The sequence below is a fragment of the Ctenocephalides felis genome, unplaced genomic scaffold, assembly GCF_003426905.1.
Source record: "Ctenocephalides felis isolate EL2017-DRISC unplaced genomic scaffold, ASM342690v1 CF-g0.4_SCAFFOLD_01492, whole genome shotgun sequence".
NCBI classification, from domain to species: domain Eukaryota; kingdom Metazoa; phylum Arthropoda; class Insecta; order Siphonaptera; family Pulicidae; genus Ctenocephalides; species Ctenocephalides felis.
In genome coordinates this window covers 12,870,336-12,893,972 of record NW_020537646.1, presented here as the reverse complement: position 1 = coordinate 12,893,972, position 23,637 = coordinate 12,870,336, and the positions used below count along the sequence as shown (strand labels likewise).

At 28.2% G+C, this 23,637-nt stretch overlaps 1 protein-coding gene across 1 annotated transcript; it reads right to left on the bottom strand.

The window, feature by feature from the left end:
* Positions 1 to 1,820: 1,820 nt before the first annotated feature.
* Positions 1,821 to 23,068, bottom strand: LOC113370855 (GATA-binding factor A-like). The gene is made up of 8 exons (XM_026611535.1): positions 23,055 to 23,068; positions 21,079 to 21,194; positions 19,744 to 19,895; positions 19,202 to 19,313; positions 4,896 to 4,999; positions 3,409 to 3,573; positions 2,695 to 2,788; positions 1,821 to 2,281 (listed from the first exon to the last, which is right to left on the bottom strand). The coding sequence occupies exons 1-8, from the start codon at positions 23,066 to 23,068 to the stop codon at positions 1,851 to 1,853; spliced, it is 1,188 nt and encodes a 395-aa protein (XP_026467320.1). The 3' UTR covers positions 1,821 to 1,850.
* Positions 23,069 to 23,637: the final 569 nt, after the last annotated feature.

Below are 23,637 nucleotides of genomic sequence, written 5' to 3'. Positions count from 1 at the left end.
ATTGCAAAAACTGAATTTTTACAGAAAATTCTTTGGTATGCTAATTTTGATTTCAAACTGAACTTACAAAACAAATAATTGGTATTAAGAGCTTTTCAAATAAAAGCATCTTATACATTCTTCCTTATTTATTTTTGGTTTCTAGCCTTGTATTCATTGCAATAACAAACATATGTATTTATAAAACAACTTAAAAATATTCAAATCTGATAAAATTATTCTTTTATAATTAAATATAAATATGAGACTCAAAAAATATTTTTTGTTGCTTAAGAGATTAAGCAACTGTTACATAAATAAAATTTATGCTTTCAAAATTTTTATCAAAACACATTTAGTAATTAATATTGTCACTTGCTTTAATAACTAATATATTATAATATTTCCAAGAATCTTACAAACTATTTAAAAATATCTATTTAATAAAATATACAGATCAAAAATACAACATTTACCACTTTCACCTTTCGATAATTTCTTTCAAGAATAGTATTGGTGATGCCTTTTCTATAAATCTGATGAGATCTTTAACAATTCTTTACATACTCTCACAGCAATATAAATTTTTATAATTAACTCTATATAAGGCAAGAATAAAAATTAAAATTTTGATAAAAATATTGTTTCATAACTCTATTATTTGTCTAAAAATAATAAAATATTTTAAAATAGTACGACTAAAATATTTGAAATTTTGATTTGCGTGATGAACTCAATAAATTATAACATTATGCTTTGGAAATATTACAAGATTTCACAAATTTAATACAAATCATTTAATTCGAGATAATAATATCAAAATCTTAGCAAAATTCATGGTAATAACATTACTTAATATTTATGTAATAGATCTACTTAAATAATATAAAATATCATAAATCAGATCAGCGTGTATATATGTGTATGTGTGTGTGTGTGTGTGAAAAAATTCTTACGATTTCAATTCATTTTCTTGATAATTCATACATTATAATCTATTGGAATGTTTTTTGGTCTATCGAATTAAAATTTGATATTCGATCATTTTCCAGTATGGAGTCTAAACAACAAACTCTAACTTAGTGGATATAAAATATATAGCAAAATATTATTTTATATTAATGATTTATCACACAAAAATTGAGCACAGGTCAATTTTTTTATGATGGCCCCCATGTGGTAAAACGCATTATTAGAATCAGAAAAATATATTGAGGTTTTACTTAAATTAATTTTTTAATCATCATTAATAAACTTTATATTTACTTTGCATATAATTTAACCCTTTTCTCTCGCTAATTCCGAGAATTATATGAATTTTGACGCCGGAGCGGCTGCATCCGAGTGGAAAGGGTTAAACTTTCTTACATATTTTCAAAATGCTTTCAATCAATTAAATATCTAAGGCACTGAATACACAAATTAACCCTTTCCACGAGCGGCGGCATTTGAGTGCAAAGGGTTATTCTAAATATTGATTTATAATTTCATTGATAATTTTTAAAATTCATATTTATGTCATATTTGATATATCATCTTTAGATTCTTTATGTTAGATTCGTCCGAAACTTAGAAAACATTTTTAAGACTATACTAAATAAAGTAGTATTATAATTGATGGCAATGATTTTTTTTTTTGCATCAAGCGATTATATGGATCAGCATCAGGATCCGCCAAAATACGTTAACAAAATAACTGAACTTCATAAAAAAATCAATCATAAATTATTAACGTAATTGCATAAGAAATATTAAATAATAAATACTTTATATAGTTGAAAATGTTTTCTAAATAATAGTAATGCATTTTACCACCTTGATTTTACCGTCTGAAAACTTTCATCTTCGATCTTAACTTGGCCAAAATTCATTCAGCTGGACAATGAAACTACAGTAGGCCTTTCTAAATTTCCATCCAACAACTTGGTGGTTCCATTAGAACCATCAACACTAATAACGTGATTATTGTTATTATTTATCACATTGGTTCCACAGTGGCGTCTGGTGGGGCTGGACGGACTTGTTTCTCCATTTCCGTTAAGGGGACTTCCTGGTTCTATTTTGGATGAGTCTTGGTGTTGATTTTGATGTTGCAACTGTTGTGCATGCATGTCGTTTTGCAACAACGTGTAATAAGGTACCCCACTGGTGGTGTATGGTGGAGAAGATAGAAGTCTTGACGATACGGAACCAGAATTAAGTGGTGTCACTGAGTTGTACAATGAGTAGGGGGACGGAACGCTATTGTTGCCGTGAGCTGACATGTGCAGGCTGGTCATGGTTTGGTGGTTTTCTGAGTATTCTGGAAAAGAAAAAATATTGGTTTAGCTTCTTGTCTACTATGTACAATAATTACTTAAAACCTTTTTTTTTTAATTTATTTGAAAAGCGATCAGAACTTATGGGTTCTATGAGCTGTTGTGATGAATTTCTTACAAACTATGTTTGTTTTATTATAGATGGCAACCCAAACAGTTGTCTCATCTCCATGTGCTGAATTTTTATTATTACAATCATTGTAATAGTGATGACTACTTAAAACCTCTTTAAATAATTAATCAATAGGATCATTATATAAACCCCATGTAAACTATGCAAATGATTCATCAAATATGTATCACAATTAGTTTTTGTGATAGAGGATTAATTAACTTTTAATTTGCCCAATATCTTACAAAGTTTCCTATAAATCTCATTTAATTACTTAATTTTTACCTGTATTTTGTTGTTCTGTCTTTATTCTCTTAGCATCAGCATGGTTATTGTTAGTTGCATCACTTTTGCTGCCTTTGGGTTTTCGCTTTCTGGTCTGTAAAAAATAAATACAACACATTTAGGTCATATTGATAAAAAATTTATTCAATTAGAACAATATTATTGAAAATAACCGATTAACCAATCTCACAAAATATATAATAAGATAGTGAAATACCTGCACCATAACAAGTAACAAAAAAATTTCTTTTCCAAATTCTTTGAAGTGATAATAAATCATATGACGTTGTATTTGAGCAATTTAATTCGTGTTAGTCGAAAATCGTTATAAATATGGTAAACATATGTAGGAATAAACGTCCATTAAATGGATCCAATCGAAATCATGTTTTTAATCTGGAGAAAAATAGGCCAAGCTTTACACATCCAAAATTATATCTAAAACCACATATGTACATGCAAGTTTCTGTCGCAAAATTATTTAGTTTAACTTTATATATTTATAATAATAACTCCCAGGTTTTTCTAAGAGCAATATTTGTTCCAGATTTAGATCTTTTGTCCCGGATTGTCCCGAGTGGACCAAAAATTGAATCTTTGCTCTTGCTTGATAATAAAATTATAACTATCATCAAATATCTACATTTCTCCTTATTATTGAGAGCTTGTCTCTTTGTCATCTATAAGTTCTTTTTAAAAAAATCCAAAATCTACCTGAATGCTATCCTTCTTCATAGTTAATGGTCTGTTGACACCATGCAGTTTGAAATATAAACCGCAGGCATTGCAAACTGGTTCACCCATGGTGTTCCTTCTCCACAGGGAAGTGTTTGTGGTAGAACAATTGGAGCAGGTAATTCCTGCACGTCTGGATGCACTCTAAAGATAATAAAAATATATTAGAAATTTTTCAGATTTACTGATATAATAGAGCTACACATATTATCTAAATGCAGAAATTATTTTAAAATTTATTTAGGATATCAAATATCAAAAAATAAAAAAGGGATATCTCATAGGAGATCTTTTTAAATGCATTTACATCCAGCATATTGTCTTAATAAATTATATTATTTTGATCGTTAATAAATCTATGCAAAAAAATAGAATTTTATCAAATTTGGTTGAATTGATATTAAATTCATTATAATAAATTGAATTTGTATAATTATAATTAAAAAAATATCAGGATTGATTTTATTCTTAAAATTATTATTGATTTGATTCATTTTAAGGTGAATAAATTTAAATATTTTCAGTAAGTAACTGATTTCATTCTTAAAATTATTGCTGATTTGATTCATTTCAGCCAAAGTGAAAAAGTTTAAATATTTTCAATCAGATAACTATATTTGTGTTTCAAACAATAAAAATAGATTCAACGTAATATACTCAAAATTTAACGTAATATACTACAAAACTTAAAAAAGCTCTTAAAGTAACATGCAATTTAACTACTAGAGTTTTCCAGCATGAAAGAAGGGTTGACTTTCTAAAAATCATTTAAAAATATTGTATTGCATTGATAATAAAATTTATATTCACAAAACGGTTTATTCGATTTTTTCACAATTTAAAAACTAAATTATTAATAATATATATTAAAATTAATTTGGATTAAACCCTTCCTTCTTGCTGGAGAGCTCGAATTAAAATAAACATCATTCGAACGCACTTTCACTCTAATACAGATTTTTGGTAAAGCAACATTGGTATTTTTAATGGCAAAAATAATTATTTTTATTTTAAAAAAATATATCAAAACTACATTAAAGAGTTTTAACAGAAGCAAAATCCAAAGCAACAAGCTTTAATTTTTTTGCTATAAAATTATGATTTGTTCTTGAAAAAATAGCTATAAAATTAAAATTTGTTTTTAAAAAGTTAAAATTGAATTGAGTATTTATAGTTAGGTCTTTTAATTTTTTTTACTAAATTAATATAAAAATCTAATTTTCGAAATATGTAAATAATTTGGTCCAATCTTTTTTTTTTTTTATCTATCAAAACTTTATTCAAGCCAATCTTTTGTAGTGTGATATTTCATACAGACAACAAACAGATTAAAGCTATAACAGATTTTCTTCCGTTAATACTTCTGACAATTTATCAATTTAAATATTTTAGCTTTTCTTCGGTTAAAAGAAAAATAAAGTTTAAAGAGCTTTAATAGCTTTTCTACAAATAACTATGTTGCATACCATTTTCCTGCTGGACTTTTCCTCGCTGAGTGGCTGAGGCGTCCTCTGAATGTTATAAGCGTAGCAGCTCTTATAAAAATAATCCCCTCCGGTTTCCGCCGCCACTGCAAAAACAAACGGAAGACACGATTGGGACACGGTTTTCCAAATTTACATTTCATTATTCAATAATAGAATAAATAGAATAAATATTCGACTAGATAATAGACACAAAATGAAAACACGTTTATAATAAAATTACATTGGTTTTATAAAGCATCCCTTTACAATGGGACCGAATTCAATTAGTTTTCGGGGAGGTTTTTTTAATTTTAAGTGTGCGAGCGGCAACCGGCTTGGAGAGGATTTCTATAAAAGCTGAAAAACATTCACAACAATATTATAGTATAAATTTGTTTGACTTTGTATTGTTTAATGATCACAAAAAGATAATTCTGTTGGTACATAAAATCACAATTTAAAAAAACATAATATAAAAGACATTCCTTTATAGTACGTACCTCTCCATAGCGACTGAAAGCTTTCTCGATTGAATATGATGATGAATGAATTTACAAAATATGAATATGAATGATTTTTAACAAAACTTGAAAATTAATTTATATATTATAATTAAAATTTTATATTCGGATACTTATTTATGTACAACATTGTTATCTTTCCATGTTTCTAATGAAGTAATTGTTGAGTTCTATAATTTTGAGAAATCGTACGAATCATTGATAACAAATAAATAAATATATCGCAGTGTTATCATTTTATACAAATGATCAATTAGTCAATACAAAAATCAAACAAACATACAATAATAGGATATGCGTCTCAATTGCGGGATAAATGATCACTTCGCGACTTCTTAAAGGCAAAATAATGTAAATGAAAAAAATAGAACATAGTAAATGATAGGAAATGAATATAAGGCAATGCTGCACCCGGATTAATCCAAGACTTTAGCTTTTTTAATAAACATTTCAACCAAAAAGAATACAACAACCTACTGCAATAGTAGCGACTTATAAGTGATGAAAGCAAAAATATATTATTCATAAGATCATTTAAAAATTATTTATTATATTTCCAAGCATAAAATAATATTTGATCGTTAATTAATCATTTATATTGCTTTATGTCAGCTTCAATTTTTTTATCAGGTCCCGAACATTGCCATTTACCGCATTCTATTAGGAAAGTTAGTCCAAATACGCGTCATATTATTTCTTAATATTTTCAATTAACTACAATTGTTTCCTTACTATCCGCAATTGATAACACATTCACAATTAAGGGACCGATTCTGCCACATAACAGAAAATGTTATGGCAAGGCCATATTATGAAGAACTTTCCATACTAAATATTGGCAGTCAGGCGATTTTCTCAGGTTGTCATATAGCAAACATAACCTAGAAACCGCACAAATGTCAGAAAAACGATGTTAGATCACAGGGTCTTTCTGACCCAGATCATAACTTACAAGTGACGTTGCAGTTTATGTGTAAAAAGGCCTGAATGCACAGCAAACACATGACATTTTGACAGTATGATTCAGTAGCATAATGTATGGAAGTTGGAGCGTAACATGGCCTTGCCATAACATTTTTCTGTTATGCGGTAGAATCGGTGCCTAAATCTCACAAGCAATCACACTTATCAAAAATTTTTATTAGCAAATTTCGGAAAATCGATTATCGTACCAGCCTACGAGGCTGTTTAATCAAGGGCCGGTTCATTCCGTTCATCTTGTGGTAAAGTCCGCAGGCGTTGCAGAGGTAGTGCCCTGTGCCGTCCCTGCGCCACAGTGGCGTAGAAATTGCACCGCAGTTGACGCACTCGCGCCCCTCCGAAAAATATTCGGCCGAATCCACTGTTTTCATCGAAAAATTTGGATTATGGCATATAAATTACAAAAATAAAATTAGTGAATTTAAATTATAAACGTGTTTTCAAATGCTACAACAAAAATTATTAACTAATAATGTAATTTCTACCAAAAATAGCTTTACTTACCTGCATTATAAATATACGGTTAGTTTAACTGTATATGATATGATGATAAATATTAATAATATTTAATGATTTTATTGATATTATATTCTGGGGCCAATTTTTCGGTAAAATAGACCATAACAGAGCGTTGTCATGGCAACACTATCTATGTAAAAATGCTATGTATTTGCTGTACGTCAAGAAAAATGGTATCATAACTGCGCAAGAAATACTTAGCATTTTCACAGGTTTTAGTACCAAAAAAGAAGCATAACATAGGGTTGCCATGACAACGCTATATTATAGTCTATTTTACTGTAGAGTTGGACCCTATATTCCGCCAATGTGAGTATTTTATCTTACAATTTAGCATTATTGTTATACTTATCAAATTATTACACCTATTTTTTGTATGTTCCTAGTCTTATTTATTTATTATTAACTTCACGAAGGGTAAGTTATAGTAATCGCAAAAATGTCGAAAATGAAAATTTTTATGTATCTTTACGCTTTAAAGGTTTCTGAACATTTTGGCATACCTTAGAAAAAAATGGATGCATGTGTGTGTGTGTACTATGGTACTGTGTGTGTGTGTATGCGGATACAAATTTTCGTCGACGATTTCGAGAACACAAGTCAACCGATTTGAATAATTAAAAAAACATTCTATTCGTATTGATAAGGAGACATGCGGATTAGTTTTTGGTGAAGGCAGTACTTTAAAAATATTCGATTCGTATTGATAAGGAGACGTGCTGATTAGTTTTTAGTGAAGGCAGGTCGAGCCGTTTCGAAGATACGGGGCAAAAAGTGCTGAAAATGATAATTGATTTTTATGTTATTTATATAATATAAAAAATCAAATTTTTCGGTTACATTTTTTTTTGTTTTTCATACAAACTTATGAAAAATATGATTAGAATTGTTGAATTGAATTTGAGAAAAATTAGAAGTAAGAAGAAAGCAAGAAAAGATTAGAATTGGAGACCAGAATTAAGTTGAGTTAAATTTGAATAAAAAATTAGAAGTAAGAAAAAAAGATTAGAATTCAAGAAGATCAGATTTAGAAGAAAAAGAATGATGAAATCAGTTAGAAAAACATCAAGATAGAATATGATATATATAAAAAAGATAGTATAGAATATATATGCAAAAGAGTGTAGAATATATAAAGATGATATGGAATATAAAAAAATAAAATTTTTAACTTTCTAACATTTTTGTTGAGGATTTTTTTGATGCAACCAAATTTTTGCAAGTGTTTTTCTTTTATTAGAAAATTATTATCAAGTACCGTTAAATGAAAACTTTCACGGATAATTAATTATTTAAATTATGTGCTCAAGTAAATGTAGGAAGTCAACGATGTGCTGTGTCAGAAATATTAACATAAACATACATGGGGTTCAGTAACCTAAACGTGACATTACCGCAAAACGAGTTATTTTATCGCATTATATTCAGGGATTTTTTTTCTATTGTTATGTGAACTATAAAACATTGTTATAGAAATAAAAAAAAATTAAAATATTTTTTTAAAAAAAAACTAGTTACTAACAAATAATCGTTCAAAAATTATAACGTCCAATATGTTCTGTAAAATGTAATATTCTAATTAACGTCTATAATCATTTGTTAATTAATTAACAAAGACCAGCGATTTTTCTATTAGACAGAAAATCAGACAAATTCCAGAATTAATCAGCATGTATTTAAATTTATGCTTAATCCCATCTATGTGTTGTACCTCTCTAATTGATAATCTTCTAATCTGATTTTGGCATTCGACTCGGAATATATTTACCTATATAATTCACCTGATGTTTTCACATATTTCTTAGTTGCTTTATTACGATCGAATTAAAATTATTTTTACTTGCCATATAGAACCTATTAATTCTCGAACTACTTCAAATTTATTTTGTACATGTTACAAATTAAGCAAAAAGCATTTAGTTTTTCAAGTGGTAGATGTTCACTTAAAAATATGTTCCAGAAATAACTAATAACGATCTCTAAAAATATAAAAAAATATATAAAGAAAATTATAAGAGAGGTCTTTTTTGGGGTAAAGGACAAATGTAACGATGTAATTTTTTTTGATAAATTGATAAATTATTTTGGTATATTGCTTAAACTCTCTTATTTTGAATACTGTTGAATCAATTCAAGTGTTCATATCTTAAAGTTTATCTGCAAAAATATGTTTTTCTCATGAGAGCGAATAATAGCAATGAGATATAGAATAATAAGTTATTTTGACAAAAATCATATGAAATATTATTAATTAATAACGCTGCGTACTATACATATATGTACTGCAATGCATTTAGCGATTCCTTTTTAAATAAATTTGTAAAGGACGAGTTTTACTTAATTTGATTATATGAAGTAAAGAATTCTTTCGCAAATCTAATTTTTTTATATTTTTTCATAGAAAAAGCTACTCTATTTTCAGCAGTACTTTATAATATACAGTTTTATGAGTAAAATTATGCTGGTACTGAACTAAACATTGCATGAAGAACTACAATATAATGTTTTTTATGGTACATCGATTCTTTTACGGAATTCACATTCACAAATGGTATGAATTTTAATCCATTGTTCCGATACATTGAATGCATACATTTATTATTTTAGCTAACATCTGGTTATCAGATGTAAAAATTTGTAAAATTCATCGTGATAACAAAGTAAGGTTTTTGTAGCATTTTGTACTTATAAAAGTAAAGAGGAACCATTCGTTAGAATTATTCTATAGTTCTTTTCAAATATTTTCTCTGTTGTGAAAAGGATTGTAAAATATTTTGAAGTTAACACAAATTGTTATAAGTATCAATATAAAATACATAATGAAATATTCAACTCAAGAAGGGTATGAGTGTGCAAACATGCGCTCATATAGTATTTTCTAGAAGCGTTTTTTTATAACTTTTTCTGAGACATCAGAAAATAATTCTAATTGTGCTATACTTTCGTCTAGATTCTTCCAAACTAATTTAAAAAATATTTTTGTATCCTAAAAGTTATAGTCAACTATAATCAGAAGTAATTCAATAGCCTACTTTACAGCACTGTTATAGCAAGGGTATGTTACGTAATGTTTTTCATATAAAATAGTACTAAAAACGTTAAAATGCTATGTGGTTTCTGTGCAGTCAGGCATTTAGATAGAAAACCTAACCTAGAAAAAGCACTAACATCAAGAAAAGAATCTTATCATAAGTGCATCTTTGTGATATTTCATAATAACATATGAGTGAAGCTACATTTTCTGTGTAAAACGCCTGATAGCATATCAAATACATAGACAGTTTGACAGTTTCCAGTACCATTATATATGAAAAACGCCACATAACATAGCCTTGCCATAACACCGGACTATTTTACAGCAGAATCGACTTCTTTACTTCACACGAGAATTAAAAAAAAAATATATTAATATATATATATATATATATATATATATATATATATATATATATATGATTTTATTTAACGTTTTTTATATGGAACAAAAAAACTATGGTAAAATTATGAAACTACAAGAACTTAATTTGTAAAGACCTATTGTCTACTTCTATTTACTCCTATTTCTCAACAACATAAAATAGTGTTTTCCTTTTTTGTGTATAATATTTAATTGAATTCATTACAAAGACGTAAAAATTAAAGTAAAAATTTCAAATTTTGTAGTGAAAACTCATTTTCAGCCAGCACGACTTGGAAAGTGATTGACAAGTCTACTCAGCATGGTTCGTTGTTGACGACACGCTTTACATGACTTTTACATGAAGGCGCCACAGTGAACTGGTTAAAAAACAACAAATTCTATCTTTACAAGTATTTTAACCTTATCTCATAATTTTTAAACGTTTTTTTTCCTTTATTTTTTGGCCAACCCCTTTTATCCGTCTGCGCACACTTCCTGCATGGGCCTTACTGTTATCGGCACATCCGGCCGCCATAACGTCCTTTTACATGAAAACGCATGAGGGCAGGCAAGTGACTTACGGACTCGAACGGTAATTGTTGTGACGTTCCAGGCCACATTTGCAAATCGTGTGGGCGATAACAACTCTTTTCTGCAGTCGAACATAATAAACATTTCACTTTACTAATCGATTTCGATTATTAGCCAATAATAATAACTAATAGTACAGTGATACCCAGCATAACGTACGCCTCGGATAATGAAAACGAACTTTTTTTCGGTCTCGAACGTTCCACACACCAAACTTTGTTCCGCACAACGTACTAAATCGTTGGCATTTGTAGTCAAAATCTATATATCATACTGTAAAGAACTGCATCACTGGATGCAGATCTTAGCTTTTTCTTTCTTTGTTAAATTCTAAGCCATGCAATTGATTTTATATCTCCTGTAGATAGATGATCAAATAAAATTATTAAAAAAAAAAAAGTGTAGTCAAAAAACATTAGCTTAAATCAATTCAAAGAGTGGACCTTCAAAATTTTTTCTCCGCTGTAAAAATATACTTGTTGGAAATGAACTATCGACAGTTTCTTTAAAAAATCAGAAGCTAAAAGGGTACAAAACAAACCAGCGCCACTGATAATATCTTATTTCGTAAATCAGTAATATTTTTTTCATAATGTCTTAATTATATGTAAAAAATATCTTATTTTCTATGACCACATTTAAAACTAAAGAACGAATCAATTTTATTTTCATGTATTACTATAGGAAAACGCGTTTCGCATAGCGCATTTTCCGCACAACAAACTTTCTCCCGGAACGAATTAAGGGGTATTCTAGTGTAGAGCGATGAATTTTAGGTCATTTTTAAAGTGTAGTAAAAGAAAGCAATGAATGTTTTTACTATACATTTTTTTACCACTTGTTTATTAATATTATTAAAATAGAAAACAAAAATTAAAAAATAAAAAAGTTGAAAATTGTATAAGCTGGCAGCTGATGAAGTGGGTGGTCTCAAAAAATTAACACCTCAGTCTTGACATGATTTTAGTCCTCCTAGCCATCCGAAATATAAGAAATAAAAAGATTATTAATCTACAATGATGTCGCAATCGCCCGAACTAGCGATGAGTAAAAAAATGTTTTTTTACAAATTGGCGACGGTTTGAAAAAAGTGTTTTTTACTGTTTTTTTGAGTTTCTCGTTTTTTTAAAAATAGTAAAAGTCGGAATTTAGGGATAATCCTAGTTCAGGCTATAGATAGGTCTATAAACAAGACTCTCTGAATATTTCAAGTGAATCGGTCGTGTAGAACTCGAGAAATCGTGTCAACAGTACTGAAACAGTCTGTTCTGAGAAAAACGCATTTAAAGTTTTGCGTGAAGCCAAACCAGTATGGAGACCGAGTCAGTAAGATGCCTAAATCTCCGAAAATAATTTAATTTTCAAAAACCTTCTCGTACCGATATTCTTCGATAGTTAAACTTTGAAAATCTGAAATAAAAAAAAATCGACACTAGAATACCCCCTTAAGTACGTAATGCGGGGTATCACTGTATATTGTTGCGTCGTATAGATATTGATATTTCTATAATTTTATTAATCATTCCCCTACAGCTTTATATTATAATGTTATTCCTATAGCATTTGATTATATAATACCAAAAGCTTATTATATTCGGGAAAAGATAATAGATTTTAAATTCTAGAAATTTCAATTCATCAATAGGAATCGACAGTCATTTGAATCATTCAAATCGGTTGATCCGTCATAATTGTCCGAGTCATTGTATCTAAGACTTCCACCTTTTTTCTTATTTCCAAATAGTTATAGAAGTAATTTTATTTTTGCTTGATTTTATATTTTTTATGTACGTGTGTGGTCCGATGGCATATCATATAACCAAGCACAAATTTTTCAAAACGAACAAATTGCTTAAATGAAAAAACCTAATGAAAAAAAAATCCCATGCAATTTGTCAGATTTCTCATGGACTTGTCTAAATCAAAACTACACATAAAATTCATTTCTCAATTTTTTCTATTAAAAAAACTCTATTGGATAAAAAATAAAATTACTAAAAACTACATAAATCAAATATAACATATAGCAGACGCTTTTACTTTTTGGAATCATGTGAAATGCCGAGAACATAATTTTTTTGAGTTTCTCAAATGCATCTGAGTACACGGTATGGCTAATGGAAATATCTGTTCTGGTTGCCCTCAGGAAAATTTATTACCAGTGGTGTCAGGGCTAATGTGAAATTATTTCGGTTATGAATTTGAACTTTGAGGAAAAAATGTAGGAAAGGTCAAACGCGATTCGGAGTAGATGATCGAGTTATGTCTAGTTAATATGCATTCAAAAACAGAAAATAAAACTAAATGTATTAATAATTATTTTCTTAAAACATTGCCTCAATCATATTTGAATGTCCTATAAAAATATGGGTTGTAATCGAACTTATTATTTTTTTGCATTCAGCACAATTCAAACAAAAAGCTGTTATCTAATGTTTTTACATCATCTGTCCAAAACCAAAAATTAAATATTTTACATCCCTTGTTGACACTTGCGAAAGATGTATTTGCAGAAAACTATTGGCTTGTCAATAATATTTGGGTGTTATTTGCACTTTTGTTCTCGGTGCGAAATAGAAAAAAATCTAGGCAAGTTTTTTTTTTCAAACACTCAAGAAGGACAAAAAAGAGGCCACGTGGTCTTGATCTGCATTATATGTTTAACCCATGTCTGTCTGCGCGTGTCTCGGATATTATTTGATATTTGGGATTAACAAAAAATATTTGTTTTAACTTTTGCCGCATTGGAATGGATATATCGTTCCAATATTTGTTATAGCGATCTGCATATTAAAAGCAAATCTTACGAAGTGACATTTTTTATACAATATCAAAAGCATATAATACTATGTAATATGCATACTATCAATACTATACTAAACACTGCAATACTGTGATTTGAGTACATAACAATTATATGAGGAGAAGAGAATGCATAATAAGGTATTAATTTTGGGAAATCAACTTTTGTACAAAACTTTGAAAGTCGGAGTCGATTCCGAATGTAATTCTATTACTTTCGTGTGTGTTTTTAAAACATAATGGCATAAAAGAGCCACGTGCAGTTCTCGATTTGCACCCAAGGGACGTTTATTTAACGCCCCGATGTTAAAACGGCCTCTTGGTAATGTTATACAACACTATATGGGACTTTTTCGTATCTGTTTTATGTTCACTCAATTGTAACATCACTAATAACCCATTCGAAAGCATATGCTTTTTAGTTTTATAGACAAACAGTCATTAACTCTGAGCAATAAATCATTTTTCCATTTAGCTCGATTTCTTGGGTATCAAGATTTTGCTAAAGTACCATGCAATTAAAAAAAAAGAATAAAAAATATATAATAAGGAATTAATAAATAATCCTATGCATTCCTATTTTTTTCTTTTCTAGGTAAATTTATATAAATTCAGTTATTTATCATTTATTGAGTGCAATATTGATTGCTGAACGCATTATAAAAAGTCATTAATTGATATGTTTCTAACCAGAAGAAGTAACAAATCTTTTTTATTTAAAAATGAAATTTCTATTGATCGATTTTTACATGTTCATTAAAAATTAACGTATGAATTAAGAAAAATAAAAGGATTAAATAAATGAATGAAATGATAATTACATAATAAAAATAACAATAATAATTATAAGTAACATGTGAGGAACTTTTTTTTTGTGTAACAGAAAAAAATGTAGTTGGTTCCGGAAGATCAATTGGCCATATTTAAAAAAATGAGAAATTTAAAGGAACGCATTAATAATAAGGAATCTATAGCTTTTAACCCTTTCCACTCGCGTGCCACCGCTCCCGCCGTATTACTTCTGCAATGTACGAGTGGAAATTGATATGAATTTTCAGAAAGTTCAATTGGTTTATATAATGAACTTCATTTTACGATCAAATACAAATTTTGAAATTTCACTTATTCAACAAGCATTCCAAAAAATGACTAGACAGATATTAATTTATTATATCATAAATGTCTTTTTTAAATTTTGCTTTCCCTGACCAATAAAATATTATAATTGATGATCTTTTGTGATTTACTTAACTCTGATTAAAATGAAGATTGTCCGAATGTAATCAATGTCAAATAAATAGGTCCATTATTATGAAGAAATAATATTGCATTTATGAGACTGATTTTTCAAATTTCAATTTATTTTTGATATTTTTTTACAAAAACACAAATAAAAAAATGCCTTATCTTCTCGGAGAGAGCAGGGTTATCATCATAAATTTTCGGCATCGATGTAAGTGACCGATAGAAGCACTTTCACATGGTGATAATATTGCATTTATACCAATTATATTTATTAAAACTTTTTAATCAGTGTAACCTTGGTTTGGTACACAGTTTTTTTTTCGTTTATTATGAATTTCAACGTTTTATTGCTAGTTAGACAAAAATATGTATGGAAATGTACGATTTGTTGAGCGATATTTGTGATCTAATTAAAATCGCCTGATTTGGCATCAGTTTTTTTTCTTAAATTGACTTATGAGCACAGTTCGTATTTTTTAAAAATATATATGTATTTCAATTTAAAATAAGCTAATATTTATAGTCTCCCTAGAGATTACATTTTTTTTAAATAGTAGTTAACAGCAAATTGTTAAAGATATTTTTAAATTGTAATTTTTCCAATAAAATATTTAAAGCCTTTTGAAGAATATTTTTATACAAATTAATGAAGCTAACATTTAAGGTATTCTTCGCCAATGCCCAGGAAAAGCAAATCAATATTTCAATCAATATAAATAATTATTCAAAAACCGTTACCATAATAAGCTCTATTTAATTCATGTAAACTTAAAATTCTGGTAAACAAATTTCTGTAAATAGTATTCTAAGGGCCTTGTAGGACAAAATTTGCAAAATTGTATTAAAATGCAATAAACAATGTACAGAAGTAGAGCAATAATTATATTTAATGTAAAATAATGCTAATTAAAATTACTAGCATATATGAAAAATACGAATATTAAGTTCTTTCAACAAATACGTTTGCAAAATGAATTATTTCAATTGTTGTTTTTTGTATATGTAATTGAGGGTTCAAAACTATTCGAACGTCACTAGAATTAGTTAAAAATGAAAAATATACAATTTATATCGTTTTAAAGTCGCTAATTGAGCAATGTGTAATGACACAAGGACATATTTATTTAACATGAATAATGAATTATTATTGTTTTGGATTAGATACTTATATAATAGGCTCTAAATCTTAATTTGAATATCGATTGATAATTGCAGTTGATTTGAAAAACAAATATAAATAGATAAATAGAAGAGCATAAATTTTGAATTATATGTCTTTTACAAGAAAAACAATAAAATTTAATTATAATGCCATTATATGCCAATAAATTATACATATTTACTATACAAAGTTCCTGAACATTTGGGCAAACCTTAGAAAACACAGATATATGTGTGTGTGCGGGCGCTCGTACGTATGTGCGGATACAATTTATCGTTCACGATTTCGAGAGCATGGATCAATCGATTTGAATGATTTAAAAAACATACGATTTGTATTGTCTGGAAGACGTGCTTATTGGTTTTTAAAACAAATACGAATGAAATAATTTCTACCGTTTTTTTTTTGTGGAAGGGGACGTCCATTAATCACATGAGGTTTTTCAGGGGAGGAGGGGTTTGACAAAAAATCACAAAATATCACATAGGGGTTTAAAAAATTAAAAAAAAAAATACAATTTTTTTCTCAAAGCTAAAAATGTATGTTTAAATTAAAAGTTATGTTTGGTGGGGGGCGGGGAGTAATTTTGAATATGACCAAGAGGGAGGGGCAGTCCAAAAATCCTTTAAAAAAATGATCACGTGATTATGGACGCCCCCTTAAGTCTAATTTTCAAGTTTTTTACAATAGCGAATGGTCAGAAAGACTGATCGTTACAGGAAAATTTGATTACTGACACAAAATCACAAAAATATCTGACAATGAGTACACAAACAAAGAGCATTTCATATTCCTTTTCCATCAACGAATTAAAATAATTCTTTATCTAAATTGTGTTAATAATTATTAAATTTCCTAATGATTTCCGAGCGCGTCACTAACGACCAAGAATTTTTATGTTGTTTTAGGTTGTTTCTGTGTGTGACATTCAGAGCCGTTCTTTTTTTGATAACGAAGCAAAAAAAATCTATGTATATATAAACTAATATGTAAACGCATGAAATATATGCACTTACACTAATAAATATATGGATAAACTTTCGACTCAGACCGAAAAGACATAATAATGAATATCTTACAATTAGAAGTATCTCTACTTTATCCTTATCCGAATATTGTTTACTCGTTTGGTCTAGGTCAGTGTCAGGCAACCTGCATTCAGTTAGAGATATCACATTGTATAGTGTGTATGTATGTCGATTGTTGCAGTTTTAAAAAAATTATAGGAAAAAAAATTCCATAAAAATCGAATGGTAAAATATCGTCTTTTGGTGTGATTTGTGGTTGATTACAGCGATTTTATCAGCTAACAATTTTTGTGTAATTTGTGATCTCTAGATTCTATGATGTGTATGTATGGTTGTATGGTGTGTATGTATGTCGATTGTTGCAGTTTTAAAAAATTTATAGAAAAAAAAATTCCATTAAAATCGAATGATAGTAAAGCATCTTTTGTTGCAATTTATCATTGATAACAGCGCTTTTATCATCTAAACTCTTTTTATAAAATTTTTGAACTCTAGATTCTTTGATCATATAGATTTTCTTTAATAGTGTATTTTTAAAGACAAATGTATTTTTTAATTTTTTTTGTTATTGTTTGATTTAAATTACCAACTATCATGATGATAGCCCATAATAATAACCTATATTTTTATCAAAATGTAAATTTTTTTTTTTACTGAGTGGCCATACTCGAATCCAACGATACAAATAAATCGAAACATGATTGAGGAGCTTGAATTACGTTTTTCGATTGCCAATTTTAGTATTTATGTATATAATTTTTAAACCGTTTTTTATTCGAGTTAATCATTTGAAAGCTTAAAGTGTTGTATTTAACTTCAACATTAATTTCTTATTTTTCTATACTCATATTTGGAGCAATATTCTAGAACACCAAATAGTTTAAATAATTCAATGTTTAAATTCAGTTAAAAATTTACTTTACATATTAATGCACTATCAAGCACTCTAATAATAATAGTTTTAATTTTACAATTTAATAGCTCGTTAATCACGATTTTAACTAATTTAATAACAATTTAAGATTTCACAATGATAATTGTTTAACAACAGAATGATATCACATATTTTTTTTTAAGTCTTCAAAAACTTAGCTACCAAAGCAAAATTTATTATATATTGTTCATTATATATCATTATATTTAAAAAAAAAAATTATTTTTGTTCGAAAGAATTAATACAGTTCTGTCTACACCGATCATTTCTATTTTTAACTCATATATTTTTAACACAATCAGAACACTTTGTGATAATTTAGTGATTCTTTTACTTAGACGGTAGTTGGAGTAAATTTTCTAATATTTTTTATTGCAACTACTTTGTATACTGATTGTTAATTGTTTGTCTATAGTAGTCACAGTTAATATCATAATGAAATGCAAAGTTGCACAATAGTAAAGTAATCACATTTTGCTGATTCCACATTGCACTAGCAGTAGTAAAACCATTGATTTATTGAATTTTTATGATATTATACTTTATGATTCCATAGATAATTTAAATCCTAATGCCGCACTACTTAATATTTATATATCACGATGTCGATATATTCACACATTAATTATCCTACGGGAAAAACGGTTAGAGTTACATAAAAAGTTTGTTCGGAGAAAATATGTGAAATAGATAAAATTCGTAATATACGTGAGTTCATATAATTTTTTTAAGATTTTCCAATTCGCCCTAATAATTCCTATTAAAAAATAAAAAAGTCCAGAGTCCAGAGTTAGACCTCTTTCGATAGCGTTAGAGTAGTTCTAGTACCAAAATCTTAACTAACCTAAAATGCAATTTTAAACTTCTTTTTACAACTGACACTAAATACTTGACTATTCCTTACACAATTCATAAAAGGACACGTATCACGAAGAAATTCAATTAAGCATAGTAGAAATAATAATCTATATAATTATTATATAGAGTCGCTATAGACTCTATATACCCAAAACAAGAGGCGATCGAAATCTTCTACGCTCGTTATCGAGTTACATAATCACGATTAATATATTTGACCTTATATAATGATATTAGTTTAATAATAATAGCTTACAATACTCACTGGCTGATAAAGATGCTGCTGCAGACAAAGAGCTGGGCATGGTCCTTGCACGTGAAACTGCATTTGCAGTGCTATAACTGCCAGATTCGGGATAGTTCGTCCACAAATCATTCTAAAATAAAATATTTCATATTAAATTTATAGACAAAAAATAAAAATTATATATTCATACAATTGAATCGTAGAAACATTAGTTCCAAATCACTTAGATAGATGGCTCTGTGGTGAATGAAGTTAGTTGATCAGTAAATTTTGTTGATTCAACGTTGCTCAAAATATTGATACCACATTTAATAGATTGTTATCACGATTTCGAGTTATGTTAGTCAGATTTATAAAAAAGATAACAAGATTATTTTTTCAAAATTTCCTAGAATAAACAAGCGGTCGAATATAGTTCAAATAGAGTGAATAGAGTGTTTTCAATTGATGATTTTTAAATAAGTCTCGAATTTGGATAGTTTTAAAATACTATTAAAATTATTACTAATTATGCTATTATATACTAATATATTACTAAATAATTATATATCAATTATTACCTGAGAATATGTAACTGCTGCTGGGCTATAAGGAGTGGGTCGATGGGCACTTGGTGTCGTTGAAAATCCTGAGTTAAATCTTTGCGAAAAAGCTGGTAAACTGACTTTGGAACTTCCAAAATCGTCGTTGACATTTAATGGCTGTGTTGTCACTATAAAGAATTGTAAAATTTTAATACAAACATATAATAATATAAAATTCTTCTACTCTTTATATTTGACCTAACTTTTCAAGGGTTGTGTTCAAATTGAGAGATTGAAAATAATGCTGCTGACAATGAAATTCTTCATAATTGCATATGTTAAGGTTTATAAAGTCATTTCAATTTTAAAACCATATATGAAATTTAATATTATTTTTGATTAGCAAGACGATTTAGAATCTGGGCATGGCATCGTGCCTTAAGGCAAATTGCTGAAACATACTGTACCATAATTTAAAACTTTTAAAAGCTTTAATATTTTTTAAAAACTTTGAAAAAAATAAGATTTTTAACCATTTTTGAAAAGGTTCGATATTCAGAAAATTTGATTATTTTGGATCTCCAAAACATCTGAATCTGCCCTCCAAAAATTTAATCAATTTTTCAGTCCATCAATACAAGTGAGATGTTTTTTAAATCATTCAAATCGGTTGACTTGTGCTTTCGAAATCGTCGACGAAAATTTGTATCCGTACTTGCATACAAACATACTACACTCGCACAATCACATACACGCATATAACAAAATGTTCAGAAACGTAAAAGATAAGGAACAATTTTCATTTTCTATTTTGTTGAGATTATTATAACTTACGGATGGTTACGCGATTATTTTACGTTAAATTTATAAACTTCAACACGTCGAAATATTTTGTCATTCATCATTAATATAAAATCGTTGTAATCTAGTTCGATCATTTATATCAATTCAAAAATATAAAACTAAAAGAATTGAATTATATTAATAAATTTAAATATCAAATAAATAATTTCAACAAGTGAGATGTTTTTTAAATCATTCAACACGGTTGATCTGTGTTCTCGAAATCGCCGACAAAAAGTTGTATCCGCAAATGCATACATACATACTACACTCACACATACACACGCGCACATGACTAAGTGTTCAGAAACCTTCAAAACGTAAAATATAAGCAAAAAAAAATTATTTTCAATTTTGTAGGGATATCTAGTTCAGTTAAATTTATAAACTTCAAAACGTCGAAATATTTTGTCATAAACGAACTATTTGAAAACGTTGTATTGTAGTTGGATCAATTATATCAAATCAAATATATAATACCAAAAAAAAAATATTAATAAATTAAAATATTAAATAATTTCAACTTACTTCCCAAAGACCACCCACTGGGTTGCTGCTGCACGTTATTTTCTGCAACCGGAGGGCTGGGGCTAAAATAAGCCATTGAAGATCCTGCAAAGGGTCCACTCCTTGAATACAGCGGGCTGAAATTAAACAAAGTTTTATTATTAGAAAATCACTGTGTATTCACATTACTATAAATATGTTCGAAATACCAGATTAATAATGCAATATCACGTAAAAATATTTTTAGAAGCAAATAAGATAAATGGATTCGTTTAAAGTCGCGAATTTATCATTTATTTTGTATAATCAAAAATCGCGTCCGAAATTGTAAATAAATTGGTAATAAATGCAAATATAAAAACAAGTTCTCTTGAATGGATTCCCGTTGAAGCTTCAGTCTTTCAAGATAATATTTAATTCAAAGATTTTAATTTTATAGGTGTGTATCGGTCGAGAACCAGAAGCTAACTGATTCATCCGAACTCATATAGTGCGTTTGTGATGAGACAATTATAATATTATCGTGCTTGGAATTGAAAAAAAAATATGTTTCTTAACCACCGATAATTTATCTGACTATGTTTATAATTTCGTTCTGCGTTGTTTACGTTTTCAATTGTTCAATATAAAATAATTAAGGCAATATCGTTACGTATTATTGTTAATTTCGAGAGTATGTTTTGTCAAATGATAATTTCGCGCTGGTGAAGAATGCATTGGACCAGAGATTAGTTCCGAGTGTTTGCATTTAGATTACGTAGGCTTTGTTTAAAATTTTTGTATTCGGAATTATCTGCGCTAATTGATCCCAGGGAAGCACTTGTTTAATGAAATTCCATTGCGATAGATTTAATTAAAAACTGAGAACAAAACCCAGGAAGTTATTTGAATCGAGATATAAGAAAATTTGTTATAGATATTGGTTTAGGCAAATTCTTTAAGTTTTTTGTATTTTGAGATATTTATAATATTATGATAGCCCAATGGACTATATCTTCCTAAGTCTTCTTTCAGTTTCTACTAAGTACCAAAATTGACCCTTATTAACCCTTTCCACTCGGATGCCGCCGCTCCAGCGATAAAATTTCATATAATCTCGGAATTCGCGAGTGGAAAGGGTAAACTTCCCGTAGGGTTAGTTATTGTGATCGTCCAGAAATTAAAATTGAATTTTTTTTTCATATCTTCACGTTTTGAAGGTTTCTGAACATTTTGGCATACCCTGAAAAAAATGGATGTGTGTATGTATGTATGGATACAATTTTTCGTCCACGTTTTCGGGCGCACAGATCAACCGATTTGATGATTCAAAAAAACATTCGATTCCTATTGATAGGGAGATAAGCTGATTAATTTTTGGCAAAGGCAGGTCCAACAGTTTCGGAGATATGGAGCAAAGAGTGCAGACAATAGAAATAGAGTTTGAGAGAACGAAGCATCCGATTTGAATGATTCTGAAAACATTCAATTTGTAATGATGGGGAGAAGTGATGCTTAGTTTTTGGCAAAGGCAGGACCAGCCGTTTTGGAGATCCGGAGCTAAATGTGCAAAAAATGGCAGTTTTTGAGAGAAAAAAGCATCCGATTTGAATGATTTAAAAAACTTTCAGCTTGTGTGCAAAAAAAAATATTTTTTATTTTCAATTTCTTTTTAATTTCAAATATTTTTTTTAATTTCCAAAAAAAATTTTGAATATTGAAAATAATACAAATTTTCAAAATTTTAACTCGGTACGGGAAGTTCCAGCAAATAGCCTCAAAGCACGATGCCATACACCACTAGTTTTTTAAACTATTTTTAAATTATTGTTATATCCGAAGTTTGATTAAAAACTGTTTATGAGGGTAGTCAGATTATCATATTTTAATCGTTATTCAAGATGAATGCTATATCATCCAGGTCAAATATTACGCTTCTGTTTTAAGCCCAAGATAATTAGCAACTACGGGAAAAGATAGGATTATACGAAAATACCTGAAGAATCATTCGTCATTACCTTGCATAATGCATAATGACTTAAATGGTTATATAAAATTAAATTAAAAAATTAACTTTAAAATTTTATTCCCAATTTTCATTTCAAATTCGACTCTGATTTATCATCCTCATTATGCAATTCTTTTCCACGGTGTGAATCACCGCGAAATTTAATTAAGAAACTGTTTATATTTTCAGCTTGCAGATAGACGATTGAATATTTTTAATTATAACAGTCGAATTATTAAAAACAATTGGTATTCTCTTAAAGAAATGATAAAAACAATTATTAAATCACTTTCTTAGTCATTATGTAAATAGTGCTTTGAAGCAAATTAATATATGCATTAATAAAAATAATTAATTTGATATATGGAATTAGGTTGATAGTAGTAATTAACAAAACGTATAAACAATTTGGAATTAAAATAAAAATGACTTATTTATCATAGTTTAACAAATATTATTGCACCTTGTGTAAAATATAGATTTCAATAATCGAATTGGAAAAATTATATTTTAATTACTAATAAATATTAGGCAATAAATAATTATCACTTCAAACTAATTAATTAAAACTTTTGATCACTGATTAAAAATAT